Source organism: Stomoxys calcitrans, chromosome 3 (assembly GCF_963082655.1).
Source record: "Stomoxys calcitrans chromosome 3, idStoCalc2.1, whole genome shotgun sequence".
NCBI lineage: Eukaryota > Metazoa > Arthropoda > Insecta > Diptera > Muscidae > Stomoxys > Stomoxys calcitrans.
In genome coordinates this window covers 78,945,311-78,957,425 of record NC_081554.1, presented here as the reverse complement: position 1 = coordinate 78,957,425, position 12,115 = coordinate 78,945,311, and the positions used below count along the sequence as shown (strand labels likewise).

Below are 12,115 nucleotides of genomic sequence, written 5' to 3'. Positions count from 1 at the left end.
CCAACCGATAGTGGGTATAAAAAAACAGCAGTATTGTATGGTTTCGTTATTTCTTTTTATTTTAAAAATTTTAATTTTTGTGCAATTTTATAAAAGATTGATATAAAAATAATTTAAATGTACAGCTTAAATAATATTAAAAAAAAACTTAATCTCTAGTTATTATCTTATTTGTAACATTATGAACAATGAAGCAGGGATAGATTTTATGATATTCTTTACCACAATCAAAATGATCTATAGCATTGAATGAAAATTTAAAAATATTTTCGGGTGTATTGTGGGTATCACTTTTCCTTCACGCCATGAAACAATGTGCGATCATCACGCAAATAAAGTGTCAAAATTGTCATCATACACTGATATAAATTTTTTTCCCAATTTTAAGATTCGAGCAAAACTTTTCAAATTTTCCAATTTTTTAAGGAAACATTTCCTTTCCTTTCATCCGAAATCGGTTTATGTGGGAGCTATACCAGGTTATGAACTAATTTCGATTGTCAAACTAAAACATTTCATTCAAAATTTCAGCCAAATCGGCTGAGAACGCTTGATGCAAACTTTCAGCCAAATGGGATAATATGGGTTGCCCAAAAAGTAATTGCGGATTTTTTAAAAGAAAGTAAATGCATTTTTTATATAACTTAGAATGAACTTTAATCAAATATATTTTTTTACTCTTTTTTTCTAAAGCAAGCTAAAAGTAACAGCTGATAACTGACAGAAGAAAGAATGCAATTACAGAGTCACAAGATGTGAAAAAATTTGTAAACGCCGACTATATGAAAAATCCGCAATTACTTTTTGGGCAACCCAAAATTGAGCTCTCTATAGGCTCAAGAAGTCAAGATTCGAGAATGAAGTTGATCTTCATTATACCGTTCATCAATATCGTTGAAATGAGGTTCAAGATATAGTTGAAAATTGACTTTGGGACAAGACAACAGTTAACCTTAGTTGAAGACGTAAAATAGCCTTAGAAATAGGAGCATCTCTAACAGTTTCAATTTTTTGGTCAAGATGCAAAGTTAAAAAAAAAAAAAAATTTTCAACAAAAAAAAAAAATAAAATAAAATAAAATAAAATAAAATAACTGAACAATCATCTGCGTAAAACCAATCAGCGATCAAAATTTAAAACGGATGGTTGTGTCCGTTAGAAAATTGGTATTAAATTTAAACAAGTAAAAAGTCGGCAGCTATATCGAAATCTGGACCGATCAGAGCCAAATTGAAAAAAAAAGTCGAAGGACCTAGCACAACTCACTGTCCAAAATTTCAGCAAAATCGTCCCATAAATGTGGCTTTAATGGGCCTAAGACCCTAAATCAGACGATCCGTCTATATGGCAGCTATATCCAATTCTGGACCGATCTAGGCTAAACTGAAGAAAGATGTCGAAGGACCTAACACTACTCATTGTCCCAAATTTCAGCAAACTTGTATAATAAATGTGGTTTTTATGGGCCTAAGACCCTTAATCGGCGGATCGGTCTATATGGGGGCGATATCAAGATATAGTCCGATATAGCCCATTTTCGAACTTAACCTGCTTAGGGACAAAAAAAGAATCTGAGCAAAGTTTTAGCTACAGTCACGCTACAGTCCATAAAAATAGAGATATTGCTATTTTTAAAGACTGTAGCGTTATTTTAAAAGAAAGACGGACAGACGGACGGACTCACTGTCCCAAAGGGCCTAAGAACTGCTACATCCAAATATAAAAGGCAACCCTCGTAGTCCGATCTCCATCATATTCAGAATGGCTATGTAAGGGTCTAACACAAATTATTATACCAAATTCATCGGTTAAAAATGCATCTTTATAGGCCTAAGGACTGCTATATCCAAATATAGACCGATCTGGTCCATATTCAACACGGATATTGAAGAGCTTAAGGTAGCCCACTGTGTCAAATTTCACCAAAATCGAGTAATAAACGTGCTCTTGTTGTCGAAAGAAATTAAATCGGGAGATCGGTATATATGGCAGTTATATCCAAATATAGCCTAATCTTGACCATACTCGGAACAAAGGGTTTAACAGGACTCGTTCTGCTTAATTTCGAAATTGGTTAATAAATTTATTGATTTTCGGGAAATTTATATTCATTTTGGGACAAAAACTCTGGAGTTCACCCCACCGACAAACACAACTTATTTACTAATCATGCCATTATGGGACTCATATGAAATTTTTCTGAAAGTAGAACACGAATCTTATATTTACTTTAATGGTCAACTGATCGAAATACCCCCTAAGCCCGAACTATTTACCAATACGGCAATATGGGACTCAAAAGAAAGGGATTTGGGAGTAGAGTAAAAATTTGCCCAGGAACCGAGCAGGGGCAAACTTCTCACACATTAATGAGTGCTTTTCGATTCAAGTTGAGTTTATCAACGATAACACACCTTTTTTATAACCGAGTCCAAACGGCGTTCCACAGTGTGACACCTCTTTGGGGAGAAGTTTTAACATGACAATGCATAGCATGGTACCTCGGAAATGTCGCCAGCATTAAGAGGGGATACCTACCGCTTTAAATTTTATCAGAAGTTCCGCCAGGATTCGAATGCAGGCGTTCAACGTCCTAGGCGGACATAGGCTACAGTCGCACGAATTCGATATCCACATTCAGGGTGAAGTGTCCCCAGCCTAAAAAGATATTAGAGAGTTTAAGAAGGCGCAGAAGGAGCGGGCCCTGTTCAGGTAGTAATAGAAAAAGCAAAGGGGAACACCAAAGCTCTGATCGAGTGACCAAGTGGAGAAAGATATCGCGAAACAGGGTATCAGAGATTGGGTAATGAGCGAAGAAGAACGAGGCGCAAGGAAATCGATTCTACGTCAGTTAGAGAAGTAAATGTTCTGTAAAGGTCAATGAAAGTAAAGTAATTTGCAAATGTTATAACAGAGATAGAAGGCATTTCTCTTCACTCTAACCAGAGCTTAGAAAAAGTCTTTGTTTGATTTAGAAAGTTTAAGCTATGGGAAACATGAATTGTGGTTAAAACTGAAAATTAAACACAATAAGGAATCCAATGATCTAAATTCAATTTAGAAAAGACACTTTTTGACCAAACTGTGAAAAAAGAAATCTGAGTTTTTTTTTTCTGAAAACTAAAAGTTTAAGGATATCAGTAATTGTGTTTAATTTCTAAACCTTAAAATATACAACTAAACTTAGACTTAAGAGCTAAAAACTGCTACTCTCTAATATAAATATTATATTAATCCTTAAAGCATTTGTAGTAAGTTGAACTTAAAATAGCAATGCCCGTCCTTGCCACAAATCTCCTCGTAGTTCTCGATAATACTAAATGGAGGGATACATTGTCAACAACAACAGCAAATCAATGGTGTTGCGGGGTATACAAACGGATATTCTCCAATGCCGATGACCAGATTAACAATCCAGTGGTGCACATTTCACACCAATCTCGGTGCATCGACACTCCTGACAGGGGGAGGACAATTCGAGAATGATGCGACCAACCCTATACATGCGACCGTAAATATTACAACCAGCTAATTTTAAAATACCATTGGGATCAATTAAATGATTCAGCGCCGACTGTTGCTGAGTGGTTTGGCGTGGCGGCAATGTTGACACCTCCGCAGTGTGGCCCTGCACTATAGCAGTTTGTGGCTGTGAACGTTGGGCAGGGGGTTCGGCCAGCAGAGGGCTGGCTGGCAATCCAGATGGGTGGAGATTTGAGGTGCCCAATAATTTGACATGGTTCCCAGACGTTGATGTATAAGAATGGGACGATAACATGGATGAGGGCGTTTCAGCAGACGAAGATGGGCTAAGGGAATACGCTGAGCCTGACGAATCTTCATATCCTGTGGCCACCACAAATTTTTGGCTGGGAGTCACAAACGAAGGTGTTGTGAAATTGCGTTTCACTTCAAAGCTGGCATCCATGAAGGGCAATTTGTCAAAGGGTGACATTAAAAATGGATGTGCCGTGCTTGATACTGGTCGCGGAGTTGGCAATGTTGATGGTGATGGCGATGAAGATGTCCTATACATTATGGTAGATGTTCTCATTGTTGTCGGTTGCCACGTTGTTGCTGCAGTTGTTGTTGTTGATGTTGACGTTGAGATTGCTGTCGCGGTTGCATTTACTGGAATATTCATGGTGGCTTTCTTATTTTGGTTACTCGTTTTTGGTCGATTGCCAGTACGTTTGGTGTTCTTCGATGCGCCGTTTGATTCAATATTTGTCCCATTTATTCGTTGTGCTGGTGTTCCCTTGTTTGTGTAGATCGTTTTTGTTGTGGTATTGGCCAACCTTAATGCCGGATGGCTGGTGGTTGTTGTTGATGCAGCGGTTTTAGGCCTAAAGGTGGGTTTATAGTGCCTTGTCGGTTTAGGACTTGTTACACGTCGCGTTGCATTGGCCTTTGCCTTTGACAATGATGCTGCGCCAAATGACAGCGACGACGAGGAGGGCGATATCTTTGTATCTGTTGTCGTTGCATTTGGCTGCACATGAGTGCCCGCTACTTTGTTTTTGGTCAGTTTCAATTGTGGCTGTTTGAATTTGTTGCTCGATGTGCCTGTCACTGCTGCTCCACTGGCAATTGTTTTATTGCGATTACTCTTAAGGAATGATGGCCTTTTGTTGGGCGCACTGATTGCTGCTGACTCCATTGTAGGTTGTTTGGCCAGCAAATTTGCCGTTGACGTTGAGAGTGGCGCTGTAGTTTCCGTTGTTGTGGTTGTTGTTGCTGTGCTTATAAATGTTGTTGCTGTTGTTTCCATATCCATGTGTTGCACAACGGCCTGTGGCAAGGATTTAAACGGTGGTACGGTCACAGAGCTAACCTCGTCTGCGTGAGTTTCTGTCGCCGCCAACTCCTTTACCTTTTCCCCGTTATTACCCGCCTTTTGGTCACTATCCTCTGGTGTGGATTGTGAGGATAACACTTCATCTACATCTTCCTTGTTTTTGTTTGGCTTGTCAATCACTGTGTCCTTGCGATCAATTGCATCTTTATGGAAATGAGCCATTGTTGGAATTGGCTTGTCATCCATGCTCATGTCGAAGGAGATTTGTACTTCATCATTTGAGGATTGGGGCAAACTTGTATTCGAATGGGCTATCAAATTTTTCAGTTTGTCCTCAATTAGTGATGTGAGATCTGGTGGTAGTTCTGTGCGTATGACATCTTTGAACGGATCCGGTGTTGTGATTTCTGTGGAAAATGAGAAAGAAAAAAAATGTTGAGTGAAATAAAATCCAGTAAAAGGGTGCTAAGTTGGGACGGGCGGAATCATCATGTATTTTGCTAAAAAATATAATTTAGTTGAAGGGCATAATTTTATTTTACATACCAAACTTCTTTCAAACCCGCTAAAATTAAAGCTTTTAGGAACCGAGCAATTATGATCGAAAGAACGGTTTAAATGAGAGCTATATCAGGTTATAGACTGATTTGGACCGGATGACGTTACAGAAAACGGGGGTTGTAAGGGCTCAAGAAGTCAAATCGGGAGATCGGATTATATCAGAGCTATATCAGGTTATAGACCGATTCGGACCGTACTTAGCACAGTTGTTTGAAATCATAACGGAACACCACATGCAAAATTTCAGCCAAATCGCACGCAAAATGCGTCTTGTAAGGGCTTAAGAATTCAAATAGGGAGATCGGTTTATATGGGAGCTATATCAGGTTGTAGACCTTGCTTGGCACAGTTATTAAAGTCAAAACAAAACAATTTCAGCCAAATCGAACAAAAATTACGGCTTCGAGGGGCTCAAGAAGTCAAATCGGGAGATTAATTTATATGGGAGCTATATAAGGTTTTAAACCGATTTGGACCGTACTTGGCACAATTGTTGAAAATAATAACGGAATACTATGTGCAAAATTTCAGCCAAAAAATGCGGCTTTCAGGGGCTCAAGAAGTCTGATCAGGCGATCGGTTTATATGGGAGCTATATCTACATCTAAACCGAAATGGCCCATTTGCAATCCCCAATGACCCACATCAATACAAAGTAACTGTGCAAAATTTGAAGCGGACAGCTTTACGCGTTCGGCCGCTATTGTGATTTCGACAGATGGACGGACTGTCGGACGGACGGACATGACTAGATCGACACAGAACGTTGATATGATCAAGAATATATTGTATACTATAGGAATGACTAGATTAGTACAGCCCCATCCTATGGTGGTGGGTATAATAACAAGTAAAATTAAGTTTGGCCGGGCCGTATCTCATTTACCCTCCAACATGGATCGCATTGTAGACGTTTCTGAAAATAAACAATTTATGTACCGATGTGGACTTTACTTGTTACGACATTTAGAAGTCACACAAAAACCACGTAAACAAATGTCAGCCAAATCCGACAGTGCTTGTGCCCTCAACATGTCATATCATATCAGCCCATATGGGAGCTATATCAAGTTATGACTAAATTTAGGAAATACTTTGCGTGTATATTGGCAGTCGAAACAAAATTTCAGCCAAATAGGATAATAATTGATGTATCTAGATGTTCAAGAAGTCAAACCGGGCGATCTGTTTATATGTGAGCTATACCAAGTAATAAAGCGATTTGGACCGCACTCGGTATAGTAGTTGGACTCAACATAAGAGCAAAATTCTGTCAAAATTCAGTCAAATCGGATAGTCAAATCGGATAATTGCGCCTTCTAGAGCCTTAAGAAGTCAAATGGGGAGATCGGTATGTTTAGGAGCTATGTATTGGGTTGCCCAAAAAGTAATTGCGGTACTTTTTGGGCAACCAATATATCAAAACATGGACCGGTTTGGCACATTTACAATCCCATTAACCTACACTAATAACAGGTATTAATCGTCCTACATGAAAGTCAGCGTACTTTCTACAGAGAGGCAGACAGGCGGACATAGTTAAAACGACTTAGAGTTTTAAGTCGACCAAGAATAAATGAACTTTGATGGGCCTCAGATCACTATTTCGTTGAGTTGCAAGTTCACCAACAAGAGGAGAGATCCCCTTACATGGCGTCGGGAATAAGAAGTTCGCCGGTCCACTCTGGATGGTCCATGCCCTAACTTTGCAACGGTACTGCAGTCATACGAAAGATAGCGACCATCTGCTGAACATCCCATCCCCAAGAGGCGCCCGAGAACCTATGCAAAAGTCGCTAAGAAAGGTTTGATGGCAGCGGTTATTAGCAAGGGATAGGAGATGAGTCATATGAAAGCGTCTCGCTGTCATTTTCTATCTATCTCAAGTAACGCACGTCAGTGTGTGTGTTTACCCATGCTTTTGTCAAATCAACCCATTGGCTTCGTACGATTTTCGTACTATGACCGAAGACAACAAGAAAAATATTTTTGTCTGAATCCCAAATACATACAAGGTGCACTAACTGAAATCTGAATCAATCTATCTTTTAATCACCTCATTGTCTTCGTGTCTTGTTATCTGCTTAACTCAGTTCTCAATACTCTCATACAATGTTATGCTTAACTCAGTTCTCATTTCTCTCATACAATACTCTATGAATGTTAGTGTGTCTTGAAAACATAAATGAATGGTCTTGTGGAGGCCTTTGGTAGATACCCTTCCCCATCAATGGCGCACACATCGATACCAAAGATGTTTGAAGGGTCATTCTGTTTGAAGGGTCTTTCTGCATGATTAGGTCAAGGTGTACGCAAGCGGCAAAGGAGGTGACTTATAAGGTAATTCGACAGCAGCAACTGGGGAAAGATCAGAGGAAGAATCGTTCTCGACGTGTGTCCAGTGCCCTGAGGAAGAATAATGCGTCTGCTTTCTCAACGGCGTCTGGATGCGGAAGAAATCTCATCTTGGTAGCAGGATTTGAGGTTGTTCTCATCCAGGAACTAAGGGTGAATGGAGGTGTGGGCCGAGGACAAAGAATAAATCTACGCTGATATTCCCTGAAACAAAGGCAGTACCTCCTGTCTGTTTCCGGTAATAAATGTCGGTCTATTTCTTTTATAACAAATCGTTGATATCCGAGCATCCTCACATCTAGTGATTTGTTTTAGCCCCCCTTCCCATAATGAGGCTCTTTTCCCTGCAGAAACGGTATCTACATGCAACTTTGGCTTGAACGTGGCATCTCTGAATCTTGTGCCATACTTAAGAAAGCCTGCCAGTAATGAGACTTATTATTTTGAAGGTTGGCTAATATTGAATCTTCAGTGCTTAGCGACGGACTACTTAACTTTTAGACTACTCTTTGCAAGAATACAGGCTCTGTCTATCCAATTCCCCTGGATAGTTTGAATCCAGGAATTCTTACTCCAAGTACCATTCCTCCACACACCCGTGGGGTCTGAATAAGAACAATGTCAAATCCTTCTGCCATCAGAGGATTTTCCAACACTCGTGCGTGAGCCTCGCCTCCTGAGTTCAGTACCCTTTGAGTTCCGTCCTTCTCCGCTGGCGCACACCATTAGCCCAGTCCAACCAGATAACCCACCCACACAGGGCTTGTTGTGTTCCTTCCCCTTCTGTTTTGATTGTGGCAGGGGTATTTTCAGTCTACTGCAAGCCGTCAGACTTTTGATATGTGCCCTATAGTTCCACAGACAAGTGTTCAATCCCACCTCTTCTATACACCCTCAACTTCACTGCCACTGCGGAGGCTTAAGGCGATGGGAGAATGGATTGTGGATGGGAGCAGCTCATACCATTACGGTATAATGGAGGTGACGATTGGAAACCTGGAAGGAAGGGAAGAGCTTTCCGATGGGATACCTGAGACGAACCTCGAAGACTAGTGCTAGGCACTGCTGCCATCGGCACAGTCTTGGATTGACGGAACCCTAGTATTGCTATCTGGAAAATCATGTTATACGGATGGATCAAAGCTAGAGGACAAAGTAGACCTGGGGGTCTACATTGAGAACCCTGAGACTGAGATCTGTTTTAGACTGCCTGATCATAATACGGTCCTGCAGGCGGAAATCCGGGCGACCGCAGAATGCGTGAAGTGGTGCGGTGCTAACGCGAGGACGTCGAGTGTGAACATCTTTACCGACAGTCAAATTGCCATAAGGCCAATAACAACCAGGACGGTAGGGTCACGAACAGTCTTGCAGTGTAAGAAGGAGATTAACGCCTTCTCTGAGGATGGCAAAATTCGCATCGTTTTGGGTAGACGATTTGGCGGAAAAGGCCAGAGGACTGCCGTCAATAGAGTTCGTTAACCCGAAGCCTTTCGGGTCGACGTAGACCGGGAGTGGGCGACGAAAAATTTTCTTTTTAGAGGTTACTTTTTTAGTATTTAGAGCGCACAAGAAGCCGATTACTGGCTTAGGTGTATGTCCATAGTGGCATGGGGCGGATTAATATATGCACCCTCTTTTCAACCTAACCTAAGCTAAGTCGAATGTGAGTGACGTTTTGCAATATTTAATAGAATAAACGTCATTTTAGGCAGGAAATTATTTTTGAGAAAAGAAGTCATCACAATGTCTATAGTGGCATGGGCGAATTATTATTTGCACCCTCTTTTCAACCTAACCAACAAGTTTGACTCATAACACAACAATCAAAAATATATACTTTGTGAGGTCGAAAATTGATCCTTCAATGTCGTGCAAACGAAATGATGAAATCAATATACTACCATCCATGGATAGTGGCCATGCAAATGTACTCACCTATAACTTTCGTAGTATTGAGAACATCACCCGATGTTGTGATGTCTATGATGTGCTGTGTTACCTGATAACTGTCACCAACATTCACACTGACATTATCGTGATCATCGTCTAACAATAACAAGGGATCTTTGGGTACAAATCCACCTTCGGTTTTTGTAGGCGGCGAAAAGCCTTTCGGCGGTTGTCTGCCTGCGGCTACGAAATCATATTTCACAAAGGCTGGAGAACCTAAGTTGCCATCAAATTTGCCAGCTGTCGATGAGACCAAGGAATCAGGACCTTCTACATTGAATTTGTAAATGTATTCGGCCTTGCTGCCATCTTCAAGATCAGGATAGAGAGGATATTTTTCAGTTATCGAGGGATATATGTTGGCATCTTCATATTGGTCATAGTCGATTCTTGAGGTTGGGCCTGCCGCATGATGATAAAATTCATAGGACGGGGGTTTGCTGTGATCTGCTTTCACAGCATCGGTGGGTAAAAATGGTATGATTTTTAGATTGGGTAGACTTGGAGGCAGGGTGTGATCAGCACTGCTATCCAGGGGTTCAGCTTCCAATATGGTGGGATTTGTTTTGATTACCAACGGTTTAATGGTAGTAGACAGTAATGGCGTTAAGTGTGCCGCAGCCGAGGAGGTAGAACTTGAAGTTGTGCTCGAAATAGGCGGTGATGTACTGCTAGTGGTTATTGCAACTGGTGCATTGGTTGAAGTGTAAAGACTCTCCGAAATGGGTATGATAGGATTTTTACTTAAATGTGGTGGCAAAGGCCTGAAGGTTGAATTTACTAAACCTTTGGTCGAAATCATGGGAGGTTTCACAGTTAAATTGGATATTTTAGAATTGATGCGATTGTGGGTCTTATCTGTGGGCAAAGGCTTGAAGAAAGGCATTGGCTTAGGGGTAGGCAGCTGCCCAACTGCCGCTGGAATTTTATGAATAGTTTGATTACCAACAGCTGTTGTATTCCGCACTGGATTGTCATTGGCTAAAATGCCTGTAATACCATCTAGAAGTGCCGTCAAAAAGTCAGGCTCCTTATTGGGTTTCATTGTTGTGACATTTTCTTGGGCTACTACAACAGGTTGGTCACTATGTGGGCTAACTTCTGTTTTGTAGGCCACTTCAGATTGCATAGTGGAACTTATGTGTGTTGCAGTTTCGGTGGAACTAACTGAATTGTGCTCTTCTTTGTGGTTTTGCGTTGTGTTAACCTTAGCGGGTACCTTAGTGCTGCTGCTGATTTCCGAGTGAATCGGCTCTGTGGATTTAACACCCTCTGTGGTCTCGGTTAACGTCGTTGGCAAGGTTTGGGTTGTATCTTCGCCTATCATCGGCTCACTACTTGCTTCACCCTCGGTAGTGGTAATGAAATCTTTCTCTTGATCTTCCGCCTTGAGAACACCTAAATTTTCCTCTACATCCGTGTAATTATGCGCATCGACACGATCTATGGAGATTGTGCCATCAAAATCTGTCATATCTTTTACAGTGGAAGCATCAAGAAGATCAATTTTATCCGAGACTGTTGAACTAACTGCTGCCTCCGCCTCATCGGGTGCCAATAACAAGTCGACCCAAGATAAACCTGCCTCTGTCGTTGATGTTGTTTTTGCCTGATCTTGACTTTCTTCTGAGGAATTTTCTTCGGCATTCTTTTCGGAAGGACCCAAGAGAAGGTCCAAAAAATTTAATTCAGTGGTGGCGCTAGGTTTCTCTACCAAACCCAAAGGGATGGGTGTGGGCAATGGTTGAGCACCTACCAAATCCAAGTTGTCCTGCAGCATTTGATTGTTGTTGTTATCGATAAATTCCAAACCCTCGCGTAAAGTGTCAAAAATACTTTTCTCTGTGGTCAACTCCAAAGGGCTAGTGGGTTTTGTTTTTACAGAGTGTTCCACCACTTCCGGATGCCTATCTGGTGGATATTGAACGTCTATTTCTGAAGCAGCACTGGGATCTTGGTCCTCATCTTTGCCAAAGAGCATAGAGAATAAATTAAATTGCCTAGAATTCTGGGATCTCCTGTAATCCCGCTGACTGCCACAGTCATAACTGGAAGGGCAACATTGACCCTTGGGTACCACTGGTATGCAATTCCTCAATGCTGGTGCACATTTTTTGGGAGCACATTTTCTCTGCCCTCGTATGCAGAAACAAATGTCGCATGGCTTGTCTTTATCCGATTTCATTTTCTGTCCTTCGGCATAGAACTGTTGGCCCACTGTACAGCCACGATTACGCTGCAATCGTTGCGACATTCGCATGTAATGCTTGTTGGATGTTTTGCGATAACGCACTTCTTGCGAAGATTTTCCTGTCTGTTTGGTGCTGCAGTCATAGCGTACCGGACAACAGGTTGAGTCAACAAATATAGGCTTACATCCCTCCAAGGGGAGCATACATTTGGGTTTAACACATTTCTCGGTGCCACCTAAGACGAAAGAGTGAAGAC

The 12,115-nt window shown here is 41.2% G+C and overlaps 1 protein-coding gene across 1 annotated transcript in view; it reads right to left on the bottom strand.

Annotated features, from left to right (window-relative positions):
* Nucleotides 1–2,267: 2,267 nt before the first annotated feature.
* Nucleotides 2,268–12,115, bottom strand: part of LOC106088897 (mucin-5AC) — a 40,450-nt gene continuing 30,602 nt past the window's right edge. The window contains exons 4-5 of the mRNA XM_013254604.2: nucleotides 9,653–12,094; nucleotides 2,268–5,205 (exon numbers count right to left, since the gene is read on the bottom strand). Of these exons, the coding sequence (XP_013110058.2) occupies nucleotides 3,407–5,205; nucleotides 9,653–12,094 (4,241 nt within the window). The 3' untranslated portion in view covers nucleotides 2,268–3,406. The remainder of the gene's footprint in view (nucleotides 5,206–9,652; nucleotides 12,095–12,115) is intronic.